This window comes from Suncus etruscus, chromosome 16, assembly GCF_024139225.1.
Source record: "Suncus etruscus isolate mSunEtr1 chromosome 16, mSunEtr1.pri.cur, whole genome shotgun sequence".
In the NCBI taxonomy this organism is placed as follows: domain Eukaryota; kingdom Metazoa; phylum Chordata; class Mammalia; order Eulipotyphla; family Soricidae; genus Suncus; species Suncus etruscus.
Window position 1 is genome coordinate 31674156 of NC_064863.1, and position 19186 is coordinate 31693341.

At 41.0% G+C, this 19186-nt stretch overlaps 1 protein-coding gene across 1 annotated transcript in view; it reads left to right on the forward strand.

Annotated features, from left to right (window-relative positions):
• Positions 1-241: 241 nt before the first annotated feature.
• Positions 242-19186, forward strand: part of NWD2 (NACHT and WD repeat domain containing 2) — a 201474-nt gene continuing 182529 nt past the window's right edge. The window contains exon 1 of the mRNA XM_049790206.1: positions 242-428. Within this exon, the coding sequence (XP_049646163.1) occupies positions 278-428 (151 nt within the window). The 5' untranslated portion in view covers positions 242-277. The remainder of the gene's footprint in view (positions 429-19186) is intronic.

Below are 19186 nucleotides of genomic sequence, written 5' to 3' on the forward strand. Positions count from 1 at the left end.
CTCGAAGGAGGAGGGGGAAGAGGAGGTGGAGAAGGAGAAGAAGGAGGAGTGGAGGTGGCGATTGGAGCCCCCGGAGGTCCGTATGGCAGCTCCCCGCCGGTCCGTGGCGTGCGCCCCGCAACTCGCCAGCCGCCGCGCCTTGGGTTCCGAGCGCCTCTGAGCCAGCCAGCCGAGCAGAACCGAGCCACGGAGCAGCCCTGCCTGCAAATCCTACTACTGCTCAGTCCTCGGGAGCAAGCGACGGGCGGAGAAGGCGGCGATTCCTCCCTGGAGGGCGATGTGGCCGGCCGGTGCGGGCACCAAGCTGCCCTGTGCCCGGGACTCTGCCCTGCGCAGAGCGGCTTTCTGCGGGAATCTCACCGCCCTGCCTTCTCACCTGGTGCCCGCCGGTCGCAGCGTGCGGGTTTTCATCAGTGCCAACCCTGAAGGTGAGTTACTTGGGCGGCTCCAGTGTGGGCTTGGCAGGTTCTCCCCCACCCCGTACCCCATTTCTCCGGCTCCAGCCCTGGCTACCCTAGAGCGCGTGGGAATGTCGCGTAAAATTCCCCCACCCTTGTAGGGCTCAGCCATCAGCCCACGAACTCTTCTTCAAACATCCCCATTCTCACTCCAGGGTGCTCCCATGGGCCGAGCCCAGAAACGTCTGAAGCCGGAGACGCTTCTAGAAGCTCCCCGTTCAGCCGCCACCATCATTTCCATCTCCATCTCCTTTTTATCCCCCCTTCTTCATGGAAGCGGCTTCTCCCAGGTTGTCGGCAACCCCTAGAGGGGTTCCTTCTTAGGGTCCTTATCGTAAATGTTTTGCCACTTGTTCAGGTCCAGGTTGGAAGTGAGCTGTGCGGGGCTGGGGCGTGGGGGGTCCCCAATAATTGCCTCTTGTGGGTGGTGTTGGTGCTATGCTTCTAGGAGCCCGGGAGAGCCTAGTGAACCCATCTATGGTCCATGGAAGTCGGGCGGTGGGAGTTTTCAGGCTCGCAGGACTCACCCTTGGGTGGTGGAGGCAGAATGGAACCGTTCAGAAGAACTGTCTCTCTCCACTTGCGGGGTTTCCCGGCCTGAACCCCCCAGGAGAGTTTGGCCTACCGGATTGGTACTGTGTGCCTGCTCCGGGCTCAGCCCCCTGAAAGGCAACCGCTGAGAACTTGTTGAATTCTTGCTGTGCACCAGGTGGGGAATTCTTTGCACCCTTTTATACAGCCTTTCAACTCTGCCCTGTTAACTTTTGACTCTCACCTTTGGGGGACAGTGGTGGAACGCATTTGAGCTGGTTAAAACGACTGCAATGGCCACTTCAGGATGGTAGGATGAGTTCACAGACTAAAATAAAAGTACGAGGAGATCCCAGACTTTTTGAGCGCTGTGACAAAGATATGGTCTGATCCGACCAAAGGAGGGAAAGGGGGACGTTTACACGCGGTGGTTGGAAAGAATCATTTTTTGAAAAACCAAAAGCTCTGGTTGCTTGTGGAAACAGAGAAAATCAACAACAACAAATTCTTTCTCATAAAAAAATTTTTGAAAGCATAAACAGAAATTGTATCAGTGAAAGCGAGGTATTTATTTACTGTAACAAGGAGTTTATAAGGAGTTTCAAATAGCAACCACTCTAGTGTTAGGTAGGACAGGTGGGTAGCCTGTTATTAGTTGACAACTCATGGAATTTAATAATTAAGAACAGCTTTGAAAATCCTTTTATCTAAACTATGTCTTCCAGGATTTTTACTTAAATCTGGATTTAAAAATTAAGCATAACGCTATATGTAGCCTGTTTAAGGGCTTGGGGAAGTCTGTAATTTCAGTTTTCAGTGTTTTTAAAAATACTGATTAGGTAATTTTAAATGTTTGAGGAACTTGTTAGAAAATGTTTAGTCTGACACTTCTTAAGTTTCACAAATTAAAAAATATATAGTGTTTAAATCTGTTACAAAGCCAGCGACAGTACTGTTTCTTTTGAAAAAAGTTGGTTCTGAAGTTTAGTGAAACCTGTGTTAATATAAAATCAAAAGTTTTCTTTAACTATGTAACTACTATGGTAAAGATCTTTAAGGAACTTTATCAAATCCTCTTACTAGTGAGTTATTATTAAAGTTTTATGTTATCCTTAATCCTGTAAATGTGATTTTGCGAATTTTCTAGCACCTGGAGGGGGGGGGCAGAAGGTAGGAAAGAGAGCTTTAGCATATATAAATCTTAGGTCACCAACTAGAAGGAATTGCTGACCCTGCCTTCTTTGGGTCTCTTGAAATTGAAATCCAAAGCATAAGTGAGAAGTTGCAAATAGAGCTCAAATTCGAGTTTCATCCAGAATAAAGAGCAAAGGGTATCTTGACTGGAAGAGACAATGGCTCTAAAGCCTGGCGGTCTTAGTAAATGGTCTCCTGAGACTGCACTTTACCATAAGATCTTTATGGAAGCTGTTCAGGAAACAAATGATTGTGTTTTAGAATCATCCAATATTACATTTTTGGCTAATACTCAAGAGCTTCTCCGTGGTCAAATTACGACTAAGAACATGATCTCATGCTTCCATCTTACAAGTGGAAAATCCAATATATAAATAAAATCTGCTTTGCATTGGACTCATAGCAATATCTGTTAGGATTTGGCAAGGGTTCTGACTTAGTTTACAGCTTCGGGGAAGAATTGCTTGGCAAGACTAGCATGAACTTTCACCATCTGTAATAAGTGCTTGTCTTGAGGATGGCAGTGGTATTTTCTCATGGAATTTTCATACTCGATATTTTCATTCTAATTTTCATCTGTAAACTTGGCTGAATTATGGACACCCCCCCCAGGGCATTCTTCCTATTATACAGAATAGAAAACTGAGGTTATGCCTCTTGCTCACCTACCTGAAGTTATATAGCAAAATGAAATGGGATGTTTTAAATCAGGAACCTGTAACCTCTTTTGTCATGTTCCTGAGCTTTCATTAGGCTCATAACAGTTCTCTGGAATATCTAACATTCACATCACAGGGACAAGAAAACCAGAGGAACAAAGTGGATTATTGCTGCCCCTTTTGAAATCTGACAGCCTGTAGGGGCTGAACAGTAAGAAGACAACAGCTGACCCTCTTTAGTGCCAGCAGGAGGTGGGTTTATGGTCTTTCAAGGAACTATAGGAATGCTTGGTGTAGGGGAATGTTTGTATTTCCTTTCTTCAGTACCAGAGATTAGTTCCAAGTTCTCTTATACATGAAAGTACTCTGCCTCTTAGTTTTTTCCCTAATTCCTGTGTTTTGCTCTTCGTCCAGAAGCACATGTTCATCCATCCAACAGTGTTCAATTGTAAAAGACACTGGAGAAAAAGCAGCATGGTGGAAGGAGTTCACTCAGAGGAAAGAGCCCTGAACTCCATCTAATCCCAGTTCCTACCCTATCTGGTGATTCCATCTGGGGTTTCTTCATGAGTGCTGGCAGTTTTGTAGTGATTCAACCACTGTCTCTCTGCCAGAGTGGCACTTATCCCTTTTTGGAATAGTGATACTGACACATATACAATCCTTTACCATAAACAGTCTGAAATTACCCTTGATTTTGCAGAGAAGGGAATCCTACACAGTTCTTTTTCTGTAACTAAAATTTTAAGGATCTGTTAAGTAATATTTTTCTTTACCTCAATTTTTTTATTTGTGGTAGGGGTAGGGACACAGAAGAAAGTTTGGGGTCACACCTACTGGGTGTTTTGGATCTATTACTAGCTATGTGCTCAAGTAATTCCTGACAATGCTCAGCAGATTATATGTGGAACCAGGAATCAAATCAAGGTAGACTGCATGTAAGGAAAGCATCTTAATCCATACTATCTTGCTGGCCCCTTCTATTTTTAAGCTTTTTAGAGGATAATAATGGATTAGTTTTTGGTAGCACTCTACCAGTCTCCGAACCTCAGGGACTGCAAATAACAGACATTCATTTCTCCTACTTCTGCAGGCTGGAAAGTCCAAGATCAGGGTGCTCACAGATACATCTCCCATTCAGATGCTCTTTCTGACCCTTTTTATGACAATTCTCTTATAGCAGGGGAAGGAGAGGAGGATAGACAGCTAAACAAACAGACAGATGGATGGACAGATGGATGGATGGATTGCCAGACAGGCAGACAGAAAGAATGAACACATAAGATCTAGACTATTTGACTCTTAAAAGGAAACTTAATTCCTGGATTGGAGTGGTGGCATGGAGTGGTAAGGCATCTGCCTTGCTGATGCTAGCCTAGGATGGACCCTGGTTTGGTCTTCTGGCATTCCATGTGGTTCCCCAAGCCAGGAGCGATTTCTGAGTGCATAGCCAGGAGTAACCCCTAAGTGTCACCGGGTGTGGTCAAAGAAAAAACCCCAACTAATTCCATAATAGGGGCCTTACCTCATGTGAATTTAGTCACCTACCAGATTTTCCAACTTCTAATATGATGACTTTGACCTTCAACATATGAATTTGGATGATACAAACCATTAAATTCTGTCCCAATTACACCAAATTTATGTTCTTTCACATGCAGAAGGCATCTATTCTAGTAGTTCTAAATGTCTTTGTTTAGTTCTAGAATTGGCACTACAGCCTGCATTCTGATATCGCATCAGAATGTATTCCAGGAACTCAGATGTGGGTGAGATTCTGGGTCTGCTGCACCCCAAATCAATGGTCCTCTTTAGCTCTGATCATGGAAAATTAGGTAAGTTATGTGTTTCCAAAATGAACAGCCATAAGGTTGCTTTTCTCATTCCAAAAGGGAAAATTTCAGAGCAGTTGTATGAAGGGTCTCACATAAGTATACAGCCTAACGAGGCAATACCTTTAGAGCTGTGTTTGCCCAAAGTGAGTAAAATAGCACCTCCCTGCACCATGTTGAAATGATGGTGAGAGATGACAGTAGTACTTTCCAGTTAAATAAAGTAGATTTCCAGGGATCGCTGAGTACTGTTTTTTTCTGGATTTTCCTCAAAAGGAAGAGAGAAATTAAATACATTTATGTGCCTTTGCATCAGAGTGTCAGTTCTAGAATTATTGTCTTTTGCTTGATACAATGCTTTTGGAATGCAGCCATATGATTTGGAGCAGAGGCCGTTCATGCATCTCCACCACTTCCTGCCAAGTCAGACAGAAAAGGTTGACATGATCATTTCCAGGTCTCATTCTTGTCCTCTCTGGAAGAGTAGTACACATTCTCAGCCAATGGTTACATGGTCCTTTACTGATCTGTTTACCTCCTTTATTTCTTCCAGTGTCTGTCTCCACAAATGCAAATTGACCATGTTTTATAAGATAGTATAGCAGGTAATGCACTTGTCTTGCATGCAGCGAGCCCCAGTTCTGTTTCTAGCACCACATATAAGTCTCCCAAGCACCACCAGTAATCATTTCTGAACACAGATCTAGAATTAAACTCCAATGACTGTGAGGTGGGGCCCCTCAAATAAAAAAAAGCAGAAATAAAATTGGCAGTCTTTCTGTAGTTCCATTCACAATGATTTGCTATCAAGCAGTACTTCAGCTGGACCAGAGAGATAGTACAGTGGGTACGGTGCTTGCCTTGCACTAATGCAGAGTATTTTGGGGGTGATTTTCCAAAGAAAAAAAATACAGTAAAGGCAGTTCAGCTGTATCCCCACCATCTCTTTGGGGGAAAAAAATCTAATTTCTACTTGGATAGACAGGGAATTTTCAAGATCTCTTGTGGTGTTGGTTCCTTGTTACCTTACAAATTTTCCTTCCTTGATTCCTCTCTGATTCCTCCATTATATGATAAGTAGTCAGGAGAAGCCATCTGGTGCTGTAGCACTTTTTTAAAAACACCCCAGAGCTGAAAGTGCCTGCTGTGCATGTGGAAGACTCTAAGTGTGATTCCAGCGCTACCCACATGTCACTTGTGTTGAGCAGGATCGTTGTGATGCTGCTGTCTGGCAACCCTGTGCAACCGCAGCAAGTGGGTGAAACTAGTTAGTGAGAGAGAGGTGTTGAGAGCCTCAAGGAGCACTGTAACAGAAGATGTGTGAGCACTGAGGTCTTGTATGTAACCCCAGGCACCCATGTGTGTGAGCACCACAGCAAACAGCAGAGAGTACTGCACCCAGAACTCATGTATGAGCACCACCATTGAAGTGTGCACCCTCAGGTGAGCCACTGTGCAAGTGCCATATCCAAGTATGTGGATCTTTGGTCCTTGCAGCAACAGCAATAAAAGGAAGAGAGGGGTGGGAGGAGACAAAAAGCTTCTCTGCTTCATCTCCAGTTTCATTGCTTCAAGTTCTACTTGCTACCATCTACCAGAGCACAATTCAACTGACTCTTAACTGATCATGACAGCAGTCTCCATTTCCCCATTGTCCTAGGACAGGACCTCATTTCTGCCTGATACTTCACCAAAATTGCTTTTATTGACTGAATTCTGTTCTTGATTATTTATGTATTCTCAGACATGATGTGATTGCTCTCTCTGGAATCTCTCTGCTTTGTCAGCATGCACCAGCCATTACTTAAACAGTTTCCCCATAAATATACTTTATTTTCCCCTCTGTCCCTCAAAATATTCTAACCTTGACCCTACTGTGCAGTTTCAAAGCTGCTTCCACCAGAAACTAGGAGTTTGTGACCAAAGCACCCTACTTCTTGATTCCAAAATCTGCCTTTCTTTTACTAAGGGTTGCTGTAGCTACTCACCGTTGACTGAGCTATAAACAAGAGAAATCCTTGTTCCTATGGAGGACAGAAATACCAGGGATTGTATTTCCACTGAATACTTAAAGGAAGAATCTTGTTCGTCATCTTTTTCTCATTTCCTAACCTCGCTGGTGTTCCTTGCTTAGATCATGCCATTCCAGTCTCTACCCTATGGTCATGAGAAATAATCATAATCTTCATGGTAAAGACAAAATTTTTCTTTTCTTTCCTTTTCTTTCATTCTTTTGTTCTTTCTTTCTTTCTTTTATCTATTTGATGCTCAGGGGTTACTCATGGTTATATGCTCAGAAATTGCCCCTGGCTTGGGGAGACTCTATGGGATGCTGAACTGACCGTCAGAACTGACGCCGAACAGTGGTCAGTTCTAGGGTAGCACTTTCAAGGCAGATGCCTTACCTCTAGCAACACATCTCCATCCCCTTTCTTTTATTTTTTGCAGGGAAAGCACAAGAGCAATGTTTCCACTAATAATACTTAGCCAACCTGGTAGTTGAACACATGGACCCAAGGATATGGTGCTATTCAGGCTCTGTGATACTGGGGATTACCCATTTTAGAGTTACAACTGATAGGATCATGTAGTGATAGGAATCAAGCCTGCAACTGATGATATACTAAGCCTGTGCCCAAACCTCTCTGCTATCTCCCGCATCTTCTCTTTTTAAAGACAATAAATCAATTCCATCATGGGGCCTTACTTTCATGACCTCTCCTAAATTAATTTAACTATTTTTCAAATTCCTCTTCCCCTAAAGCTACAACATAATAGAATTACCACTTCCACATAACATAGCATTCGTTCTGGACTAGGTAAAGCTAAATGCAGCAAGAAGTCACTGTTACTGCCTTGATGCCTGATGAAGAGTATACACCATATCTTCTCTTCTGTGCATTCCTTCACAATGGGTTTTTGGAATTCTAAAGCTCTTTAATGCATAGAGGAAAGGGTGCAAATGTTGTTTCTCATATAGGGTCTGGCTCAGTAATAAAGATATCTATAGGGAAACTTGTCTCTAGGTTTTGTAGAGGAACTTCTTGTTTTGTTTTGTTTTGTTTTGTTTTGGGGTCACACACGGCAGTGCTTAGGGGTTACTCCTGGCTCTATGCTCAGAAATTGCTCCTGGTAGGCTCGGGGGACCATATGGAATGCTGGGATTTGAACCACCATCCTTCTGCATGCAAGGCAAACGTCTTACCTCCATGCTCTCTCTCCGGCCCCAGGAACTTCTTATAATACTAGGTTTGGGATATGTGAAAGTAGGAAGATCTTTTCTCTGTTGTTCTGTGATAATTCTAGTTACATACAACTGTTGAATTTTGATATTTGAGTTTATGTGGCACTAATGTGAATGAGATTGCCTTCTTAATGTCCATCTCTTCCCTATCATTATTGGTGTATAAAAAGGCCATTGATTTCCGTGTGTTAATTTTGTAGCCTGTCACCTTGCTATATGAATCTATTGTTTCTAGAAGCTTTTTGGTAAAGTCTATGGGGTTTTCTAAGTAGTCAACTGTTAAATTTTGAAATGTGACTAGAATGACCCAGAATGCATTTTTGATCAGTTGACTGTAACTGGTTTATATTTAAATTGTTACAAGAGGGTTCTGGTGGCCATTATCAAACACAAAGTTACAAGCAGAGTACTATGGACAGTCACTAGATATAAGTCAGCAAAGATCATGCGTCACCACCAGTGACTCAGGTGACTTTAAGTTTGAGCCAGATGAAATAGAAATATTCTTATTCTCAGAAGTTTGAGGAAATATAGAGGGCAGGAGCAGTGGCACAAGTAGTAGAGCATTTGCCTTGCACCTGCTAACCTAGGATGGATCGCGGTTCGATCCCCAGGCATCCCATATCGTCCCCCAAGCCAGGAGTGCTTTCTGAACACATAGATAGAAGTAACCCTGAGCTTCACCAGATATGGCCCAAAAAGAAAAAAGAACTTTGGGAATTTGTGAGTTGCAGGGAAGGGCCAAGGATCTTGATTGGGGAATTCGGCTTTTAAATTTTTGGACAGTTGGGTCTCATCATCTTTTTGTTTGTTTGTTTTTGTTTTGGGGCCACACCCATTTGATGCTCAGGGGTTACTCCTGACTATGCGCTCAGTAATCGCTCCTGGCTTGGGGGACCATATGGGACGCCAGGGGATCGAACCTCAGTCCATCCTAGGCTAGCCCTTACAGGGCAAATGCCTTACCTCTAGCACCACCTCTCTGACCCAAGGGTCTTATCTTCTTGAAATGTAGACTCTCATAGTCCTACCTTCCCCCATTATCATCTGACACAAATAGGTCACCAGCCTGTGCTCCCCAATTCACAAGTGAACATTTAAAATGTTTTATTTGGGGGTTGGCTATTCTTAGTATTGGTCATTGGCTCTTAATTCATCATTGGCAATGCTTTCAGGACCATGAGATGTCAAGGTTCAAATCAGGGTTGTTCAAGGGCAAGGTGAGCACCTTATGCTATCTCTCTGGCCCAGAATTTTTTAAATGTAAACAAGACAGAGCAGAGAATAACAAATATACTTACAAGAGGAAACAAAGGACTGGACTCTCTGAGCTCCAATTCTCCTTCTAAATGCCATCTGTTCCTTGTCCTTGGAGAACTAAATAGTGGATAGCAATGTCCCTGCATCTGCATCTGCAGAGCAGAGCTGCTGTGCCAGTGACTGTCCAGTGCATGTCCAGAGGCTGTCGGATTTGAGATTTGAGGAGAATGTGTTGCTGAGCAGCTCTTGGTGGCTTTGAAGCAGTACTCTCTTCACCATTTGGGCAGGTTCTTAGACCATTTTGACTTCAGCTTTTTCACTTTGCACCTCTCTGCCTCTTCCCTGACTCTCTTCTCCCTTTAGAGTCTTATTAAGGAAGCATGTTTGCCTTCATTTTGGCAGAAACCCCAGTAAAGAGAAATGTTCCCCCTCCGGCTGCTACAGTAGATTCCACAGGGCTTAGATTGTGCCCCAAGGAAAAAAAGGCAGGAGGTCATGCAACAATAAATTCACATTAAATCTATGACAATTCATCATCATGGTTCTCCTTTTCTCCTGTACAGTGCCATAATGGAATAGCATTTGCAGGGCCCTCGGTATATATACACATGCAGTATTTGAGCAGGAAGGTGGGAGAAAGTAGTGGACACATTGGGTAGTGTTCAGGGATGTTCCAGGCTCTATTTCTTCTTCATCCTTCATACAGATGTTTGATATTCCCAAAATATTGAGAAATCATTTTCATTGCTAGGTTTTGAACCCTGGTCTGTCATCTACCAGGCAAGTGCTAACTGTAGTTCTCTCTTTCTCTTTCTCTCTCTCTTTCTCTTTCTCTGGCCCCACAGTTTTGTTTCTTATGGGAGAGTATTTTGAACTGGTGTTTTAAAGAGGCACAAAAGACATGAATAATAAATTAGCTAAAAAATGCTGCTGCTTGTTGCATAAACTTCTTCTCTGAACATTGTTCAGACAGAAAAGAGAACCAGACCAAAGTAAATGAGTCAGACTATCCAGGTTCTCATTTTCCATCTATCATTTGATGCTGAGACTTTATGGGCAAAGTGCTTTACTTCTGTGCTCTCAGTTTGCACATCCATGAAAGAGGACAGTGCCTTGCTAATAGAGAAAGGCGGAGACCCTTGGAGCAGTGCTGGAGTATCAGAGAAAGTGAAATAAGTGCATTCCATTTATATTTTTATTTTCACAGTCATCTGGACTCATATTTCTCAACCCTATTCCAACCATGGGCTTCCCTGTCTAATCATATGGCCTCCTTGTCTCATGTCGTGGCACCACCATCCTGTGACCCGACCCACAGAAGGCTCTATGGCTCTGAGAAAGGCTGATCCATACTCGGAAGGCTTATGGTGCAGAGAAATAAGGATTTCCTGCTATCCATGCATCCAGCAACAGAGGCTTCCTTTAACAGCTCACAGATATCATTCTCACTAGTATCAGTACCTAGGCATGAAGAGATTGAAAGGCAGAACATTAGAATGCAATGCACTCATGAACCAAACATTATTCCAGACACTTCAGAAAGAACTATATGTTCCATCCCTCACAGTTGTAAGGGTTGGAGAAGGGAAAATCATAAACTCCATTTTAGGTTTAGGTTCACTTGGCCAAAGCGCTCACTCGGTGGGCATGTAGGTGTGGAAGCCACTCCAGTATCACAGCAGATCCAAACACAGGGAGCTTCTGAAACCACCTCTGCCACCACAGCTGGCAACATTGGTGGTGGACAAACTTGTGCAGCAGCTACAATTTCAGGTCTTAGATCAATGTCAAATGGTAATCCACTCTAGCAGAGCTAAATGCAGAACTCAAATCCAGCACAACACACATGCCAGGCTGCTATGCTTCTGAACCACAGGCCAGCTCTGGCTGTACTAAGATCAAACTTATCAACAAGCAACAAGTCAAAAGGGGCCAGAACGCAGTCTGCCTTGAGCATGCTAGCCTAAGACAGACAGCGGTTTGATCCCCCTGGTTCCCATATGGTTCCCTAAGCCAGGAGCAATTTCTGAGAACATAGCCAGGAGAAATTCCTGAGCATTACCGGGTGTGGCCAAGAAAAAAACAAAAACAAAACAAAACAAACAAACAAAAACAAGTCAAAAGAGTTATTCCAAATTCATGCTTGAAAGCATAACAGAAAGTGTTGATAGATACTCACTATTGAGAAAATAGGACAGAGCTGCAAGGAAGCTGGCACTCTTATGAATTAGCCAGAAAACATCCGAAACACTAGTGCATATAGAGTGGCTTAGAGTAGAGCAGTCATGAAGCAGAGTGTAGAAAACCTTGAGGAAGGCTCATAAATAATTTATTGATGAGCACTGTGAAAAGATGAGCAGAAACGAGAACAGAAGCCAAAGAGGATGAGCCAGCCTGGAGACTTTGAGGAAGGACTCGGAGGCTCTAAGAAAATAAATGAATGAATGAATGAATGAATGAATGATTACAGCTGGGGTGTAGAGACTATTCATCAGGGTGAAGCTCAGCTAGGATGCGACCTCTGAAGGGAATAGAGATTATTTCACAAGAAGGTTTTATTTTGTTGAGTTGGGGAATGGGAATATGGGATGACACTATCATCTGTTCCTTAGAACTGACTCATTTAATGCCCTTATAAAAATTAAAATTTTTATTAAAACACTATGATTTACAATTACTCATGATTGAGTTTTAGGCATATTATGTTCCAGCATCAATCCCATCACAAATATCCACTTTCTTCCATCAGTATCCCCAGTTACCTCCACCACCCCCAAGCCTGCCTCCGTGACAGGCACATTTTTAAGTTTGGCTGTTATAATTTAGATATACTTTTCCTCTATACTACTAATATGCCCAAGGCCCTTGACCTTTCCTCCATTACTTTTTGTCTACTTCCTGCTACACATCTCAGTTTACTTCTCTCTCTTCCTCCTCTTTCCTATATTCTTGGGTCAAGAATGATCAAGTTATCCTACCTTTAATATCTGGCATTCTCTCACCCCATTATTCTCTCAGTGGCAAATGGAATAACTAGAATGACCTTTAAATAAAAGCAGGACCTAGATCAGACTTTTTTAATTTACGATCCAAGGAAATTTGCTTCCAGTGCACAAAAATTATTACTAATAATAATATTCAACACAACTGTATTATGTAGTATTACATATATGTAATATTCTAACTATAAATAGTGGTTTTATTTCTGCTTTATCAGTTCATAAAATATCTTACCTGTTTTCCTGGCCTGCATGTATAATGATGAAAATTCTATAGTGATAATTTAGAGAATAGGCATCTACCTTATAATTTTGATTCCTGGAACCCATATCGTCCCCTGAGCCCACTAAGAGTGATCCAGAAGCACAGAGCCAGGAATAAACTCAGAGCACCACCAGTGTGGAGGAAGAAACAACAATAACAACAAAATGTTATTTAGACCATATATGTGTGTACTTGTTTATAAATTGATTGTGATTTTATGGTTTAACAGATCACTGGCAGATATTGTTAACTGTAACTGGATAAGTAGCTCAGTATATGCTCAGTAGCATATGTGTGAGTAACACACACATATACTTTAGCACTGCTATTTGTGGCCCTGATATTCTTTCAGTATCCCAAGTATGGCTCCTATGTAATTAAGGGATAAATAAGTGAAGTTTCTGTTAACCCCATTAACCATGGTAATGACACCATTTTATCTTACTTTATCATTATTATTTGTGACGAGTTGGGACCACATCTCACTATGCTCTTGATTTACACCTGACTCTGTGCTCAGGAGACCATATAAAAATTTAGAAATTATACAAAAATTAAAAATTAAAACAGGGTCAGCCACCTGCAAGACAAGTGCCCTAACCCTGTACTGTCTGTCCAGCCCACCATATGACATTTTAAATAGTGTCTGAAAATTTATACTTTTATTTCTATTTCAGGTGTATCAAGCTATATATTAACCCACTCCAAAACATATATAATGATATATAGTTTATGATAGTTCTGGACTGAAAAATCAGGCAGGATTTGCCCTGCAAATAAATGGTCATGCTTTTCAATGCATAGTTTTGGTTAGCCCAGTGTTTTTCAACCTTTCCCCACTTTGACCCTCTATATTCAACTTGATCCTCTAGTCTGTGTCTCAGTCTCTTTTTCCTTTTTTTTTTTTTTTTTTTTTTTTTTGGTTTTTGGTTTTTGGGTCACACCTGGCAGCGCTCAGGGGCCACTCCTGGCTCTATGCTCAGAAATCGCTCTTGGCAGGCTCAGGGGGCCATATGGGATGCCGGGATTTGAACCACTGTCCTTCTGCATGCAAGGCAAATGCTTTACCTTCATGCTATTTCTCTGGCCCCTGTGTCTCAGTCTCTTATTAACACACTTTTCCTTTGTGCTCTCCAGGAATATTCTGGAGCCCACAAGGGACCATATGGCCTCCAGTTGAGCAGTGCTGGATTCTAGTCACTCACTTTATTATATTCAGCAATGCCTGATCTGAGCTGGCCTGGACCTTCTAACAAAGAAGGCCTTACTCAGGGCTGGTTTGGTGCTCACACTGTCTGGCATTTCTTTCATTATTCAGGAGGCTGGCCCAGGATTCCTTAATAATAATTGGCTTCCGCAGAAAAAGGAAATGCAGTTTTTAGGGCTCCCAAGGGCTCTGCTTGGAAGTCCCCAAATATACAGTTCCCTGTATCCTGTCCACATTAGAGAGTTAGTCTAGATGCAAAGGGAAGAGAAACAAAACTCATCTGTCCATGTGAGCTGAAACATATTCCTTCAGACAGGGGAGAAAAAATGGCTTATTAGGAAACCCAGACTTTCAGTAATCCAGGCTGATTTTTAATATAATTTTTATTTTAATTATAGTGGCTTACATATCGTTCACAGTAATATTCCAGGTACATATTTACATTGAATCAGGGGAATTCCCACCACCGAATTGTTCTCCCACAACCGCTCCCATCCTACCTCCCATATCCTCCACTCTTCCCCCCAGGGGCTGCTAGAATGCGTGGTTCCTTCTGTGTCTAGTTTATTACTTAGTGGTCTTATAACTGTTTGGTCTTGGTGACTCCATTACTGCCCCCTCCAATTGGGAGGCGGGACTAGAAAGTTCAAGTTATGTAGTTTTTGTTTGAGGAAGAGAAAGGTAATATAATGGGGTAAAAATCAACTACGCCGACTATGAGCAGAGTCATTCTAGAGGCTCTCATCCTTGGTTTGAGGGACAAAGGGGAAAAGAAGAAGGTGAAACACCACAACAGTTCAAAAAGAGGAATCAAATAAGATATTCAGGGAGCACTGCAGCAATAAAAATATGCACCACATAGTTGCTATGGTCTTGAGATAGGAAATATGGCAAGGCGCAAAGAGGAAGAAGAGAAAAGAAGGAAGAAAAAGTAAATATATAATTTAAAAATGGACAACTACTTCAATATCTACCCCAAAACAAAAAAATCGACAAAAACTAGATAAATAATAATAATAAATAAAAATTAAAATAAAAATAAAAAAGAAGGTTTATTTAGTGTTTTTTGTCCTTCCCCCCCCACCCTGCATTGGCACAGTAAATATAGGGGTCATCCAAAACGGGAATCCCCTTGGCCTAAGAGATGCAGGGTTTCTCTACCCTTGGAATATATTGTCATGGGATTGTCTATAGACTCCTTTCACGTTCATTTACTCTCCCCTTGGTATTTTTGTGCCGTATGGAAGACTTCTGCTCCGATCTGGATGATAAAAACAGACCTCTAAATCTAGAGGTCTCAGTCTGTGCACAGGTCAAGGAGTGGACCTTATGATGAAGACTTTCTTTGTGATTTTAGAAGTTCTGTTTCCTCGATGTCATTTTAATCTGTCTTCTGTGGTAGTGGTCTTGGCCCTTGCGCTGAAACTCAGATGGGTAATCTAGGCTGTTTTTTTAACCTGACTTCCTAACTGGATTAAAGAATCATTCACCAAAGTGAGTAAATCAGGTAGCTTGGAACAAAATAAATGGTTACCAAGTATTAGTAGAAATAGTTGTGAGAACGATGATTACGACTTTTAGAGGTCTAACTGTGATTTGAAGTCGCACTCTTCCAAATTTTGAACTGAGTAAAAAGACCAGAGTTATGGATAAGCCATCTATTATCTTTTTTACAAATCCCAAGTGACAGCATTGAGTACATATTTCTCTTGCCCACATAACCAGCTGTGGGAGGACCTTTGGAGAGGGTTATAAAAATCCCACACAGAAACAGATAGCTAGGAGCAACACAAATAAATGTCTTTTGAAATTTCAATTGTTCCAATTTCTCCAGTAGTCTAGAATTCAAACTAATTTGGTTTGACGAAGTAAGCTCTATTAAAAGTTGTTCTCAACTTAAAAAATGTTCTTTCACTTTAATGATCACATAACTTAATGTAAAATTTTTAACAGAGGCTTGAAAGTATATTTAAATATCTAGTTGCATATAGTCTAACTAGAAGAAATTTGGTAATTCTTAGAAACTTTGAATTGTTTCTTTGAAGTTTTAGTCTCCACTGTATTTCTTTTTATTGAAATCAAACAAAATTTGTTCTCCAAATTAAATTATGTTGGTTAAGGCATAATTAGAAAAAGGAATTATGGGATTGAAAGTTAATAAAGAGGTTAAAAAAATCCTTCAGCTTTGGATGTAATTCTGAAGAAATTATATCCACTTCTAATAAAATACTACCCTGGAATCTCATATTCAATTCAAAATATTTCAAAGACTTTGACATAGGCATACTCAAAATACAGAGCAAAACCCAGATGTCAGGTGGGTTATTCTAAGAGTAATTACAGAATTTGATTCAAGTGAAATCACAAAATTGAAAGAGATCCTTTATAATGTTTAATCTGATCCATTATAAATGATGTTTTTCAGGGACACTTGCTACTGAATGTATTTCTTTCATATTTTATTCTAAGAATCAGCTGTAATATTTAATAAATGCTCATCATATACAAGCAGACTCCTAACTAGTTGGTTTGTAGTATCACAAAGGAAGGAAGGTTCATATTTCTGTCTGTATTTTTTTAGAGTCACCTAATCTTTGACACAGGACAAACCAACTGCCAACAGTGTGAGCACTATGATAGTGCAAAAGGGTTGAAGGCAAAGGCCAGTTGGAGTAATTCGATCCAACTTGCCCCAATCCATAGCTCAGCGAGGCCTGAGCTTCTTAAATTCAGTGAAAATGGAAAGATTTGGAAGCAGAAAATGTGAGAAAAAAAGACTATTCCACGAATGGAGTGGACAGTAGAAAACTCATCCAAATGTGAGTAATGAGAATAAGTCCAGAACTAAGAAGAGATTCAGTTTTGGAAGTGAAAGCCTTTGTTATCAGAGTCTGATATAAAAGGTCACACAGTGAGTGAGCAGCACATCTGTTATAGTGTGTTTCATTTCCTTGAGTGCCAAAAGACAATTTAGGAGTAGACTAATGTAGCAGTTGGAGGAGTTTGTCAAGTACAAAGTATGAATGACAAATGAGTTTGGGTAAGTGAACCCCATCCTGATAGAGGATGGAATAGTTGGGGTAGTAGAAAATAACATGCCAAAACAAAGCAGGAACGCATCCCTTGGAATAAGATAGAACCAGAGTCATGGAACAGAAAGCAAGCCTGCTCTTGGGATTAGGACACAGGATGATGAACAGAATTATTCTCCAAGTGATTTGACTGAGTCCTAGAAGTTTGGCATCCATATGTATTAAGTGGTTCCTGGATCTGTGAGGAACTAGGAACTAGGAACAACTGACACAACAGAAGTCATGAAGCATGACTCTGGGTATATCGAAACAGATGCAGGAGCTGAGCAGCAGGAAAACTCAGAAAATAAATGTCAATGGGACCAGAGTGATAGCACATCAGTAGGGCATTTGCCATGCATACAGCCAACCGGGGAAGACCTGGCTTCGAATCCTGGCATCACATATGGTCCCCTTAGCCTGCCAGGAGCGATTTCTGAGCTCAGGGCCAGGAGTAACCCCTGAACACTGCCGGGTGTAGCCCCAAAACTAAAATAAGATAAAACAAAACAAAATAAAATAAAGTGAAGAATTTTGAAGCTGGAGATGGCACCAGGTCTGGCACTTCCCTTGCATATAGCTGATCTGGGTTCTGTTCTCTGGCACCACATATGATCCCTCCAGGATCACTTCCAGGAGTGATCCCTGAGAATATTCTGCAAACCACAGGTGTGGCACAAACATTTTTTTAAATAGGAAGAAAAATAAAAGAAGCAATGTATGTAAACCAAATTTCTTTAAAACATTATTTTATTTTTTGACAAATACCTTTTAGATAGAAGCAAAGGAAGGTAGTATTCTGTGGGAAATGAGTTTCTACATACCCATATAAACTTTATAATTTATATGAAGTTTTATTTGGAAATCTTATTTCTTAGTAAACACCTGTGATCATGCTACCTTTTGTAGCCTTGTTACATACTCCCAAGAGTACCTTTACACCATTAACTCTTATTTTAGGTAGTGACCTCTCCATTTAGGAATAGGGAGGAGCCTGTCATGACGTCAAATGTAGATATATCCTTGCAACTTCTCCCAAATCCTAAACTCTATAAATGAGTATCTGGAAAAGCTAAATTATGCTAACTAAAAGTCTAGTTTAATCAAATAATCAATCAAATAATTGATCAATAATTGATCAAAATTGATCAAATAATTGGTCAATCAAATAATTGATCCCTTTCAGTATAATCAACTCTCTCTTCCCTTCCTTCTCCATGACCACAATTTCTGTTTAATTTCACTTATTAAATCGGTTTTCATTCTGAAAACAGTATCAGTATTCAATAATTTGGTAATTTTAATTTTTTGTTTGTTTATTTGTTTTGGGGGGGGTCACACCCGGCAGCGCTCAGGGGTTACTCCTGGCTCCATGCTCAGAAATTGCTCCTGGCAGGTTTGGGATGCCGGGATTCGAACCACCATTCTTCTGCATTCAAGGCAAATTCACTACCTCCATGCTATCTCTCCAGCCCGGTAATTTTAATTTTAATTAAAAATAGAAGAGTTTTATTTGCTCCTGTTATTGTTTTCTACTGCCCTGATGAATGGCTCTTGGATCATTATTGAAATAGAATGTCTAGGGCCAGGGTGGTAGCACAGCGGTAGGGTTTTTGCCTTACTTGGAGCTGATCCCGGAGTTCTTTCCCCGGCATCCCATATGGTCCCCTGAGCCAGAGCAATTTCTGAGCACAAGCCAAAAGTGGCCCCTAAGCGCCATCGGATATGGCCCCAAAATACACACACACACACACACACACACACACACAGACAAAAACAAACAAACAAAATAAAGAAACGGAATGTCTCAAGCAATTTGTATATTGTAATTCTTAGGCTTTAATGAAATAGAAGTCAAACATAGGTTGTAAAACAGAAAACAAAGAAGAAATGTCAGCCTATGTCTGAAATAGTAGAAAAATCTGTTTGTTCCAGTGGAGGAAAGTGAGTTGTTCCAAAGAGAAAAGAAATATTTTATGGACTATAAATCAAGTAAGTCTCATTATTTGATTGTTAGTAACTGAAATATTTTGGGGTCACAAAGGCTTTGTGATTGTATGCATAATTAGTGGATGAGAAAGCAGAGAGATTAACCCTGTCTACAGTAGATGAGAAATGGGCAACTGTTCTTATGTTTGCATTGTATATGCCACTATTGTTTCTGATATGGAGGCACACAGGAGGGATAATATTACCTGCAAAGAGGAATTTTTATTTGGTTTTATTTGGTGAAAGTAGGACAAGTCAGAAAAACTTAACATATGCCAAAAAATTATTTGCCCAAATGACAGAACAGGTATAATTATCCCTTTCTGAAAGTTGTGTTAAAACTGTTAAATCTATTGAAACTCTAGACTGAAAATCTCCTTCTATGATGTAGAACCTGATTTCCTATTAATTTGTAAAGTGTTGCTTCAGTAGATGTCATTCGGCTGACAATATTCTAGAAAAATTCTTTAATTAAAA